General features: G+C 38.1%; 1 protein-coding gene across 40 annotated transcripts in view; it reads right to left on the reverse strand.

Moving 5' to 3' along the window:
- Window positions 1–13,290, reverse strand: part of LOC109056663 (transcription factor 7-like 2) — an 88,191-nt gene that overhangs the window by 21,685 nt on the left and 53,216 nt on the right. The window contains exon 1 of one of the 40 annotated variants that reach the window (XM_042767881.1): window positions 4,211–4,664. The exons of 38 other annotated variants lie outside the window; for them this stretch is intronic. In XM_042767881.1, coding sequence (XP_042623815.1) covers window positions 4,211–4,357 — 147 coding nt within the window. In that variant the 5' untranslated portion in view covers window positions 4,358–4,664. Of the gene's footprint in view, window positions 1–330; window positions 2,112–4,210; window positions 4,665–13,290 lie in introns of those variants that run through there. One more of the 40 variants, XM_042767889.1, reaches the window with a different exon arrangement.

Consider the following 13,290-nt stretch of genomic DNA (forward strand, 5'->3'; position numbering starts at 1 on the left):
CTATATTCATTCTGTTCATATATTATGACTTCACTTCCTTTCCAAACCCTCAACCCTGTCATCAGACATTTTTTTAACTAAATGCACATCTTCAAATGCCATATCCATCTATCTATCTCTTAGTTCTTCCTTATGAAACACACACACACACACACACACACACACACACACACACACACAGACATCTTAAGCCACTCTGAGGCAGATAAAATGACAGTGCATCCTTTAACACAGTCCTAACACTGAGTATGTCTAACAAAAGAAGTAAGAAGATTTTAAAAAGGCCACAGGAGTGTGAAAACAGCGTGTGTATTAATGCTAAGCACTTACCCAGGCATTAAGACTGAATTGCCAGCAGCCAACCTGCTGTAGGAGAGCCAGCCCAGAGGCCAGAGAGCCAGTCTTTCCTCCCCTCTCCTCCGGCCCCAGTGAAAGGCCTTCTCTCGGGTACATGAGCAGCTCCGTGGCCCTCCCCTGTCCTCCACCTCTCACTACCGCCAACGAATAAGAGTATTTCTCCTTTCTTCCCTCTCTTCTTGTTCTTTTTCAACCTTAGCTTCTTTCCCAAAACTGCTATTGTGTTTAAGCGGGCGCATGTGTGTGTCCCACACCAAAGGGTCGCACACACACAGAAGTTCACGTGCACGCCATTGTTCGCAGGGCCGCTTTTTTTTTTTTTTTTTTTTGTTGGAGTGGGTCTTTTGCGGATCACAGTGAGAGCTGCGTCTCAGGACGTCCGGCAAGGCCAGTCCTCCGCCAGCGGATAATCACTCATTTCTCCGTCGGGTTTCCCTTTAGCGGTCAGTCAATCCAGCTCAAAACGATACGGTTTTTAAAAAAGATGAAGAGAAATCTCACTTGATAGTTATCAGAGCTGCAGAGATGTCTTCCCACAAGCAAAGAAACATGAAAAAACACTAGGAAAAAAAAGGCTTATTATGGTTGTGCATGTGTCTGTCCAAGTTTGTGTGTGTGTGTGTGTTTGTGTGTGTTCTGCAGTGCCTCCAGGATGCCCAAAGACGAACTAGCAGCTTGAAAAGCCTTGACTACAACAAGGTAAAGCGAGCAAGGCAAGGGAAGAAGACAGAAAGAGAGAGAGCGAGAGAAAAGACAAGAGAAAACAACATCCACAAAGGGAGGGCAAGATCAGCAAAGTGTGGCAAGCAGTCACTTATCTGTGTGATTCTGACAGTCCCCTCTCTAAGCCCACCATCCGGGGGAGGACGGAGGAAAAGGGGAGAAAGGTATTTGTCTCTGTTTTGACATGGATGTGACATCAATGTGGGGTCTTGTTTCTATTGTTTTATTCCCTCTTTTTCTTTTTTAGGGGAATAAAGAAGCTCCTACATTTAACTCTTCATGGCCTTGCCCTGACAAAACTACATAGGCCTTTGGTGCACCTACTCCACAGATCCTCTCTTTTATTTGTGTGTATTTTTTATTTTTCTTTGCTGTCTTGAAATAATTTTTTTTTTAATATGTGTAACTGTCTGGATTCACATTCTTCACCAAGAAACAAGGAATTAAAATAAATAAATGGAATAAGGAATGCTTATTAATAACCAATTAAAAACTTTCCATCTGATCAAACTCTGTTTTATCACAATCTAAAATTTGTATCTTTTCCCTCGTTTTTTATTTCAAATTAAAACATTTTTTATAAAGCCACAAATATCTCACTATTTTAAACCTTTTAATTTCACATTTTCAAATACACTGCAATAAATCTAAAACCATCTGTCATTACATCTGAAATTATTTAGTACAATTACATTTTTCTCATACATTTAAAAGAAAAAATAATTACCTCCATTTTCCTGAAACGGAGAAAGTGCACTTGCTATTTTTCAGCACTTAAATTTTCCCTCCCTCTCTCCTCGCCGCTTTTCGGCTGCTGTCTTTCGGCCCTAAATACCAAACAAAACCCTGGGAATGTCCTCTACAGGATTCACACAAAAGCCAGCCTGACAAGTAAGAGCCCCAGCAACGTGGCAGCTAATTGCCTCCCCTCCCTCTATTCAGCCGGGCCGCCACGCTCCCACGGCCCCCCTCTGTCACACGTGCAATTTCTTAAGTAAACTAGCAGTTCGGCCGCCGCTGACCAGCAGCCGGCAAACACCCGCCACAATGATGACAACCCAAACGCAGGAATAAAAAAACAAAAAAAAATCAACAATTACATTAAGAGACAAAATTTACAGTCATGTTTTTAAAAGAGATAAAATAATGAGGAGAAAAATGCATAATTGAATAAATGTAATACTATTAGGAACATTCAATTAAAATGATTTCCACTAAATAAGCAAGGTAATTTCTAATTGTGACCTCTGAAAATAATCTGTGAATTTACTTTGATCCCTAAAAAATTAAATTAACAATTTCAATTAACTATAATAAATAAAGATTTTATATATAAAAATAGAATTTATAATAGATGCATTTCAAAATTTGATAGTTTAAAATAGTCATTTTTAAAAATATATTAAAAAATAGAATGAGATATATATTAATAATACACATAATGATTTAAAAATTGTATATATAAATAGTATAGTTATACTGTATGTATAAAAATTTTGTATTCATTTCAAAATGTTTCTTTGAACATTGCCTTTAACATTTAACAATATTAGATTTAATTACACTGATAAATTATTAGTTTAAGAATCGAAAACATAATTGCTTCTTTAAATATACTGTATTATAATTCAAATAACAATTTAGATTTGAAAAACATTTATAAAATTCTTTGCAAAAAAAAAAAAACATGAGAGACTGTCAGACAATGAAATCAAACTCAACAGCCTTTCTTTATGAAATCGTGTCAAGCTGTCACTTAACAACTTAAGTGATATAAATTGCAAAATGTCAGGCACATACACACAAACAAAAAAAAATATCCAAAAGTAGCTGCCAAAAAATAATAAAACCCCCTCAACAAATCCAAATTGAAGAATAATGTGACATGAAAATGTGAAATCTTACCATTTAAATAGGCTCTATATGGAATAGGGTCCTGATGCTGCTGGGTTCCTGGTTAAAACAAGCATGCTGGCACTCGCCATAGCGCTTTGACTACAACAAGATGCACATCACTATGTCATCCACTAATCCACTGGAGGGCAGCACCACATCTACAGCAGCCCTCCAGCACTGATTGCCTGAGCCGATAACACAAAATACCCAGAGACCCCAACCCACAGCCCGGACGATGGCAGCCGGTGCTGGCCACCTTCAGCAAGGTCCTAGGAGCCCAGACTGGCTGCTCTCCTCCAGCTATTCAACAAAATACGCCGGCTTAGTCCTTCTCTCACTCTCCAGGAAAGGAAAAGAGCCCTTCTCGTCCTCTCTCTTTTCCCTGCTCATCTTCATATCATCTTTATTAAGCTATTTTGAGTCCATCTCTTTTTCTTCTTTTTTTTTGATAAGTTGAAAGGACAATAAAAAAAGGAGAAAGAGCGCGAGGCTTTCAGTTCCCTCTCCTCTTTGCGCGGCTTGGCAAACATAATGGTACTCGAGGCTCTTCTATAGGAGTTGCCCTAACTTGGCTAAACTCAAGCAGCAGGGTGTCCCTCGTCATGTCAGTAATCCCCAATGCCACGCTCCATTCACAGCGCCGGCGAAAATAAAACGCAAATATAAAAAAAGTGCAGAAGGAGCCAAAGAGCGAATAATCCGATCCGACTGGGAGAGTCTAGCGACGGCCACCACTCCAATCAACCCGCGGTCCTGACTGTCGCGCCCCGCGAACAATTTTGATGTGGAAAAACAAGCGACGGAAAACGCATGAAAGCCGAGGGAAAAAATTAAAAGACGGCTCTGACATTTATAAATTAAAGAGGTCTGTACTTGGCAGGGCACTGAGATTTTCGACTTGCAAGAGCATCTTTGGAGACGTCACACTGAAAAAAGTAAGTGCCCGAATTTAAAAGTGAGACAAATAAAGGCTAAATTAACCACAACTGCTAAAACTGACGAAATTCAAAACAAGCTAGTTGCTTTTCTGGAAGACGAGCAATAGAAAAATTAAGCATGGCCAACTGATGGCTTGAAGTGAGGTAGCCCACTCTTAAAGCCGTGATCCGATCATACACCAAACCACCGCTGTGAGCCTTTAAACCATAGCAGAAAAAAATCACTATTGATCTTCAAATGGTGATAATTGAAAAGATCAAAAAGATTAAACAAAAAGCAGAATGTGCTGACTTACCATGTTATGTTCCTTTTTCTGTTGCAACTTTTTGTAAAAAAAAAAAAAAAAAAAAAAAGAAAGAAAAAAAAAAGAGGAAAAGGAAAAATATTTGCTCAAAGATGCAGCATCGGAGGTGTCAAATTTGTGTGGCACCCTCTTGATCATATTACTTCTGCAGTCCTGGCTTCCAATGTGTCTGAACTTTTTTTCCTTTTCTCTTTTAATTTTTTTTTTTTTTTTTGTGGTACCCCCTTTTTCCGCTTTAGACTTTAAAAGCCTTCAGCTCAGTAAACCAGCACAAATTATCTTGCCACCTTGCGCAGCTCTGATGCTTTGGCCGCTAACTTTAGAAAGCCCTTTACTACCGCATCAAAATTAGCATTGTCAAAGCAGTTAATGAATATTAATATTGTATTTGTCATTGGAGCTGGCCCATTGCTGAACTCCAAGTCATCCATCAGGGACGAGATTAAGCACACAATTATTTCTGACTGACAAGGACCAAATCTGCAAGACGTTTTTTTCCCCAACAACAAAAAAAAAAAAAAAAAACATCATCTTAATAAGCCTCCCACCAGAGACAAGGGACCAGATTAATACACTTTTAATGAAGCAAGATTTCATTGTGCGCGTGCAAACACACCAGAAAAAAAGCAGTGATCAGATTCATCATTTCTATTTTTTTGTTTAGAGAGAAGCAATTTAACAAAACATAAAATGCAAAGCTCCAAATTTAAAGTCAAAAACATTCCTGGTTTTCCTATTTTTAGAATACATTTTTATGCATCATATAAAACCAGCAAAAAATGTGATAAACTAAGCGATATAAAAACAAACAGAAGACCTATCAATTTTCAACAGAAATTCAAGCTCATCATTATTATTATAATTGAACAGCATGTTCTGCCGCTCTCCGCGGTGCAGAGCCGGCTGCTCCAGACCACACAGACAGCTCAGAATTTTCACAGCTACATCTCAGCAGTGAATTCAGAAATGAAAACTGCTAAACACTTACTGTCAATAAAATACAACAAACATCAAAAGGCACCAACAAATATAAAGACAATCATTTTAGCAAAATGAGAAAGAAAATTTTGAAAGAATATATATATAAACTGATCAAATTATTTGATCAAGATTATTCTTACCTTCAGTATTCAAATAAATTGTAACATTCCATTTAAAGCAAATCAGTTCCTATTATATGGTCCATCGCAAACAGCACAGCCGTGTATGAAATCATAGAGACAAATATAAAAATCTTAGTATATGTTCTTTACAATCTGTTAGTAATTGTGATTCTAAGAAAATATTTTTAGAGAGAGAACTTTCTCTTTACCAGCTTTAAGCTGCTTTACTACCAGAAAACACAATAAAAAAAGAAAAAGAAACAATGTCTTAATCTAGGATCATTTCTCAATCACATTCCTTTCTCGCTCTTTATTCCTAAAAATAACAGAGTAAAAAAAAACTTATTGATGGGGGCTGTAAAATGACAGATGCGAGCATACAAATTCTGTCGGGCCAGTGATTCAGTGTGGGTTCGGGTCAAGCTGTGGTGCGGCAGGCTACCGCTGCCCATCGGTCAGTCGCCTAATACCATTAGCAACCCTTAGATGAACATTTTAAATTGGTCTTTTGTTCTGGAGTGCTGCCCTGACCCCTTTACCCAAGGGTGGTCCATACATCCACGTTTCTCTACCAAAAATAAGAAAAGCCGCTTAAGAACCATTTCAGTTTTTGGACGTTTTCCTTTAATGTTCAAATGCCACCGCGGCTGTGATCTGCGTATAATTTTTTTCCCCTTTAATTCTCTTTATTTTTCTACTTTATTTAAACATTTATGTTTGCCAAGTTATTTATCAATGTCAACAGAAAATTAGATTGTTTTAGTTTCCTTGAAATATATTTTTATTTTTGTTTATATGACAGAGTATGTTCAATATCAAATACTCATTAAATTAAAAAAATTAAATTGTATATTTATTTAATTGCATTTTAAAAATGTATACTATATATTTCGATTTTAAATTAATCCTTTCCTATTCAAAATTGTAGAATCAAAGACAGAAATGTTTTTTCTTATCTGCTTCTTGTTAAATTTCAAATCTAAATGATCATTATTAAAAACAGTATAAATACAAAATTAAAAAAAAATTATAATTATTAAAAACAGAACAAATATATCTAAGCAGCTTTATTGTTAATAGAAAACGAATAATCACAATACACCTTGTAACACAATATCCACAACAGTCCACAATATCCAAAATCAAGATACACAATGCAGTGTGCAGAGATTAAAAAATGCAGCACTTGAAAATGCGATGTTTGCATGAATCAATGTCAAGTAGAGAAGAACGGGCAGAGATGAAAAGACGCCGTGCCTTAATGCGCATCGAGAGAGAGGGAGAAGAAGGTGCGATGCGCGAGTGTGTGTCTGTGTGAGCCATGAAGAACAGCGGCAAGACGCGGAGAGGGAGCCGCTGTGAGCCCGAGAGTGTCGACCCAGCACGATCACATCAGCACTGGTATCAAATTAACTCTCAGACTTTGAAACTTATTGATCTGCTATTAAGACACGGGTGAACTTGATGAAGTGAGTGCCGTAGGTGACGCGGTGGCTTCAAAGTCTCGCACAAGCCACATAAAACAACCTGCTTTGATCAAAGCAAGAGAGGGAGCTTCAGAGGAACCCCCAGTTCCACTCGTCGCCGATCCGCTTATGCGGACCCCCAGTCCAGCGTGATCCTCAACCCCCGTCTCCTCCAGAACAACCACCACTACTTATACTTACCTGCCAAATTACAGCTAAATGCACAGAGCTTAAGACACAGGTCCACATGCACACACAGTCGGCTCAGAATATACAAACACATGTAAATCTAATTGCATTAAAATTAAATTACGATAAGCAGTGCTGTCTACAGATACAAAGTGTAAACACCATATTGAGAGGTGGGGGAGAATATTAACAATGTTAAAAATGCACCAGTAACAACATTATTGTGTAATAAAATATGATCCCTTTGGCAAATCCTCACATCTCACTTGCGCTCTGCTGATCACCGCTATGTTCGTGCCACTGGGTGGAGATAGCAGTTAATATTACCATTTCACTTGATAACGATTAGCCAGCATTGACAAATAACGTAGGGAAAAGGGTCCTTTTAAGTCCTGTTTCATGGACAAAAATATATAACACATTTAAATTTCACTCTAGGCAACAGCCTCGATTTTATCTCTTCTTTCCTTTTTTTTTTCTTTTTCTTCCTATTAAGAATCTTACTAAATGGATTTCAATGAGCTTTTTTATAAACATAAAGAGGAAAAAAAGGCTCAGGTTTGCACATAAGTTTCTGGCCTAGAGGGTTTGCCTAAAATAAATCTTAAATATTAACAACTAAATTAATCATGGGAAGGACAGTGTTTGTACTCCGGCTCCAAATCTCAAGAGGAGCGTGCCTTGGCTCCGAGTGCTAGCGCTAAGCTGTGTCTATGTAATTAAAAGCATAAACAGATGACAAATAGGAGATATTTAAACATTTGCTTTGTGTTTTTGTCTTTCCTTCTCCGCACTAATGTATTTAGTTAAAGGAGAAATCAAAGAGGGGGTGTTAAGCACTTCAGCCGGAGATGACAGTGGATTTAAACACAGCTCGGGAACATGACAGCTTGCACGGAGCAGAATGAAAATCCTGACAAATGGTTTGATGGCTCTTGTATGCATTTTTCTTTTTTCACATTAATAAATATATGCATGTATATTAAAAAAAAAAAGAAAAAACATGCATAAAGGGGAAAAAACAAAAGCCTAAATCAATTTAATTGAGCTGTTTTATTGCCATATTCTGTAAATAAAGAATAAATTAAAAAATGCTCAGGTATAAAGTTATTTTAATGGACTGCATGCTAAAAAAAATCTGTAGTTATTTTCCATTCAAATCTGTTGTTCTGTTGCCATGAACCAATGTCAAACCATGGCCCTATTCCACATCTTGCTTTTCAAAAAAACACAATAAGAAATTCAGAGCGAAAAAATGCCTACAGCGCACATATCATTTTTAACCCACTTGCAATATCTAACTAAAAGTTATCACTTCCATTGTGACAAAAAGAAAAAATACATAAGAGGTGATGATGGGTGGAAGGAGAGGCAAGAGCAAAAAAAGGAGAAAGAGAAGAAGAAGAGGAGGGGAAAAAAGCCCTGTGCCACAAGCATATATAAGAGAACTTTCACCAATTAGTGAGGAGAAACAGGAGAGGGAGCTGCCGCAGAGATGGTGCTCAAAGAGCCAGGCCTTGCGGCGAAGCTGTCATGTCGGCTGGAATTACCAACAGCACTTCTACATGAAGCTGCAGCCATGGGGAGCCACCTGCCTCACTCCTTGTAGACAGCAAAATATATGTGTGTGTGTGTGTGTGTGTGTGTGTGTGTGTGTGTGTGTGTGTGTGTGCGGGAGAGGGTGTGCTGCAAAAAAAGAGAGAGGGGCTTATGGTGTTTGTGTCTGTCGTGGGGGTGGGGAGGGGGGATTCCAACACCATACTTTTACTTCAACTAACAATTTGAGAAAAAACTCCATACCTCCTCCCCGTTATTCCTTGACACCCTCCCCATCACTCAGCTGTTGATATGACAGGTGCACTACTGCTCTTTTCTTAGCATCCAGACTGCAACACAAAGCCTAGGCTATGGTGATACGGCAACCATTCGGAAATAGTAAATTTAACGCAACCGTTTTCTATGTGGAAAACGTATATGTGGTTTTTCGAAAGGATGCTTTTATGATCAAACATCTTTGACGTCACATTTATGACGCTAATTATTTAAACGTTAAAATAGCTAGCTAATATGCAAAGCAGATTAAGCACGAAACAAAAAAATGACGAAACACTTTCGAAAAACGAGCAAGGATGTTTCATGCTTCTGCGGACACAAACAAGTAGCCGTCCTTCATTTCGACTCTCCACGGGCGCAGAAGTGCTGCCTCGCTAACGATGAGAAGTCAAATAAAAGTTACAGAACTTTCGAGTTCAAGGTAGTGCTAGCCATTTTGAGTGTATGTCACGTACAGGTAACCTTTTTATCGGGTCCGCCTCTGGTCTCATCAGTCGATGAAATTCTCTGCCCGCGGCGGTGGCTTAGCCAAGGGACACCAACCAATAGAAAAATATTTCATTGTGTTAGCATTTCAAATGCCGAGTGGAGCACGGGGGGCGAGGAGGGCCGGGAGAAGCGCTAACCGATCATTGCCAGTGGAATTAATTGGCTATTCCGAGAATAATGTCCCTTACTGTGGGTCCTTGGAGGGCAGAACACTAGCAGAGTCTACGATTTTTTGTATTTTTTGTTCGGTGTCTTCAAAAAAGGACCGCTTGGGGGTACTGGCCGCATTAGGGTTTTAGCTCATTCCCCTAAAGGGCGGGGAAAAAAATAATCAGAGCCAGTGAACCGAACTCAGCTAATCCGCACCCTAATTAAAAACACAGAACCCCATTACACCTAGCCATATTGCCAACTGACAGGAAAAAAAAAACCCAAACAAACAATTTTCTAAAGACAAAAACTGAAATTGAAGGGAACTACTTTTGTAATTTCTCGTGTGCAGGTGAAATTCAGAAGATAAACAGAAAATGTCAAAAACGCGCATGCAAACGTCACAAACAATGGATTTCATTCGGCTGCTGGCCAGCGTTCGATAAATGGCTAAAGATGGAGTGACCGTAGTGGTGCTTCAATCCTTTTATTCAAGGGGATTTGAATTTAAGCTCTTTTCCACATCGGCCAAGCATATGCATTGACCCTAACTGATATCTGTGCATCTCTTAGACATATCTTTATCTAACCTTTTTTTAAAGCCCCGTGCCTTTTCAAACTCAAAACAGCATTAAGAATAAGTATTGTCTGGAGTGGGAGGGTATCCCTGGGAGACAGTTCCTTCGAATTGCTGGGCCTGGTTCGAGGCAGGAGCCTACAGGATGCACAGCTGCTTATGCACACCAGTCAGATGCTCTGAGTGCAGAGAGATAAACAAAACAAACCACAAAGGAAGAAAAAAAAAACAATGTGAAAAAGAATAGCCATCCCGAATGTTCTATCTTTCCACCCCGAGCTTCGGCGGGTGTCGATTTCATCCCATTCGAAGATGTATGGACGATGCAGCGGGGCCCTATTATACGGCTTTCCTTTGCTCATTGTGAATTCCGTCAACGAAGTCAATCTTATTAACTTCCGCGCTGGTTCACACATGACATTTTCTTCAATTTTCTCGCCGACATCAAAAACATCAATTAGCAGCTCGAAAATAGGAAGGAGCGAATGACAGAGTACGATAACACAGACTTATTTGAAGCTAAGAGTAAATCTATTCTCCGGTTTCTGAATGTGTTCATTACAATTTTCAAAGGAGACCTCCAAATAGCAAAGAAATTAAATTTATCTCTCAGAAATGTCCAGAATTTTTTTTTTTTGTAATCCTGTGTATGTTTCCCGCACTCTACTGGTGACACAAAAGCATAATGGTGCTGCATTCTCCCTCTCTCATTATAACAGATCACAATGCAGAACATGCGACTAAAACATCAATATTTTCCTGATAAAAAAATTATAAAACAAATAGCAAAAATGCAGTAATTAACATTATATATATATATAAATATATATAAATATATATATATATAAATATATATAAATATATATATTCCTGCTCTTTCTGTCATACTATCGATCAGTTTCCTGTTATTCCTTTGTATCTCAAAATTCAAAGAAACACGATACTGCGCATTAATAAATTGAGCTTTCCATCCTTTTATTATATCCCTGTAAATAAAAAGCATGTAACTCAATAAACTTCTGATAGTAACCTTTAAGTAAAAGGTTATTTTTGCTGATAGCCAAACATTATTACACCGCTTCCCTATGCTTATGTTACATCTCCAAGGGAGTGAACACAAGCAACTTCAGTGGCCCTGGAAAAACACTCTGGTGGAGTGCATATGAGAGGAGAAGTAGGATCACATTCCTCCAGCCCATTGATTTCTGATCTTTTGACATTATTTAGCTGCTTCCTATTTTCTCGGCTGTCTGTTTTTTTCACGTCGTGAAAGACAGCGATGTCCAAACAAGCGACGGCTGGGATATCTACTATCTGTCAAAGGACTGGGCTCTTCCCGGCACTGCAACAGTGGAGAATACTGACACAGTACCGAGAATCGCCGGGATGAAAATATCACTCTTTATAATGGGGCCTAATCAGATTTCGGATGCCATTTGCCTTCTAGCGAACGCTGGATGGGTGTCGTGGAGCTGCGGCGGTGTAACCTATACATGTCCCGTGCCCGTCTGTGCTCCCTGTCCGTCTGCCCCTCGGAGCGGGGTATTACGAAGGTTACATTTATCAAATGACTGATCACCAAAGGGGATCAGTGAGAAGATCTTTCAAAGGGAGTGCTGAAATGAAATGTAAAGAGTATTTTGACCTCCGGCTCGGAAAGAAAATGGATTATTTCAATAATGCAGAGTTTTTCTTAACAATCAACACTTGAGATTAACGATGGCTTTCCCTCACAAAAACTGTTCTTATTCTACTGACATGCTGAATCACACACACACACACATACATTCACAAAAACAAACCTTACATTAAAAATCTTCAAATGTCATTAACCCATTAAATAATTCACTTTAATAAGCAACTGATTTTGGTCAGACCACCGACCTGACTTTAAAAATGATTAGCCTACATCTAAATAATCAAAATAGTGACAGTAATGTCCTCCAGTCTGACACTAATGGACTTTCAATGAGGTAAAAAAAAAAAAATTAAAATAAAAAAAAACAGGGATTGAGGGACCAAGGAACTCCTTTCTCTGCCGTCCTGATGAGGTTTCAGTGGGGTCTGTGAGGGCAGTGACCCCGGGTCTAATTCAGCTAACTTACTAGTTCAGCTAAACCAACAAAATGTGCAGTTGTGGTCTATAAATAAGACAGCTTATTCAACATATAATAAAAAACATATTTTACACATTATTGCAATGGGAATGTTCAAGTATCGAAGCACAGAAAGCATTTTTCCTTTAAATTCCTAGTGACTTCACAGGGATGTGCCACAAATTAATACAATCAGCCATTCTCCTGTGAACTAAACATTTAACCACAGTCCGGGGATCCTATTCTCATTTAGTTAGTACTCAACCCTTGGCTAATTTAACCTTAAAAATCAGCTCTGCTTCCTTCTACCATTACTTTTCTAATAACTATTTTTTTTAGTTAATTTTAGCACAGCCATGTCACTTTAGAACTACCCTTTGCATCTACCTTTTCAATTACTTTTAGAGTTTGGGATTTACAAATTTGCTTTCATGTCCTATGTTGGCAGATAAGTCTCCAGCTCCTGGCCATGAAAACAGCTTTTTAATGAGCTGCGCTGAGGTTAATTGGTTCGCTAAGATCCCCAAGTCATGTGTCTCAATATGAAATTAAGCCATTTCCTGGAGTTTCTCTGACTTATTTAATTAAAAACACTTCAGCCCAATTTTAATTTCCCACAGTATACAGAGTACACTGCGGTACACTTGGATTGGGACCTCTCACGTTTTTTTTTTTTCCTCCTTTCTTTTGAATAAGCATTTGTTCATCAAGGACAATTAATCTGGAGTGTGCAGCATGTACAAATAGCATGAGGGTATTCTCTCTGCTACTACAATGCAATTCCACACTGTTATTTGTTATTTACAACAGGAAAAGTCATTTTTATTTAAATGACACATAACTGCACAAATTCAATTAATTTAACAGCAAAATATGACTAAAATATGACGAGTTATTGATAAATGTTAATAAGGCTATGCTATAGCAAATTACTTGACAATCATCAAAACAAAAATTCACATCATTTGTTAGAATTCAGCAGTGTCAAAAATAGCGAACCTATGCTTATAAATAAAGCTAACAAAAAAATACCATAACCAATGCTCATAAATACAGCCAGTTTAACAAAAAAAACTTTAATTAATTCGTCAACATTATTATTATAGTTAATATAATTAAAAACCTATAATACTAAAAACATATAATTATAACAATAATACTAAAAATA

The sequence above is a fragment of the Cyprinus carpio genome, chromosome A12 (assembly GCF_018340385.1).
Source record: "Cyprinus carpio isolate SPL01 chromosome A12, ASM1834038v1, whole genome shotgun sequence".
NCBI classification, from domain to species: domain Eukaryota; kingdom Metazoa; phylum Chordata; class Actinopteri; order Cypriniformes; family Cyprinidae; genus Cyprinus; species Cyprinus carpio.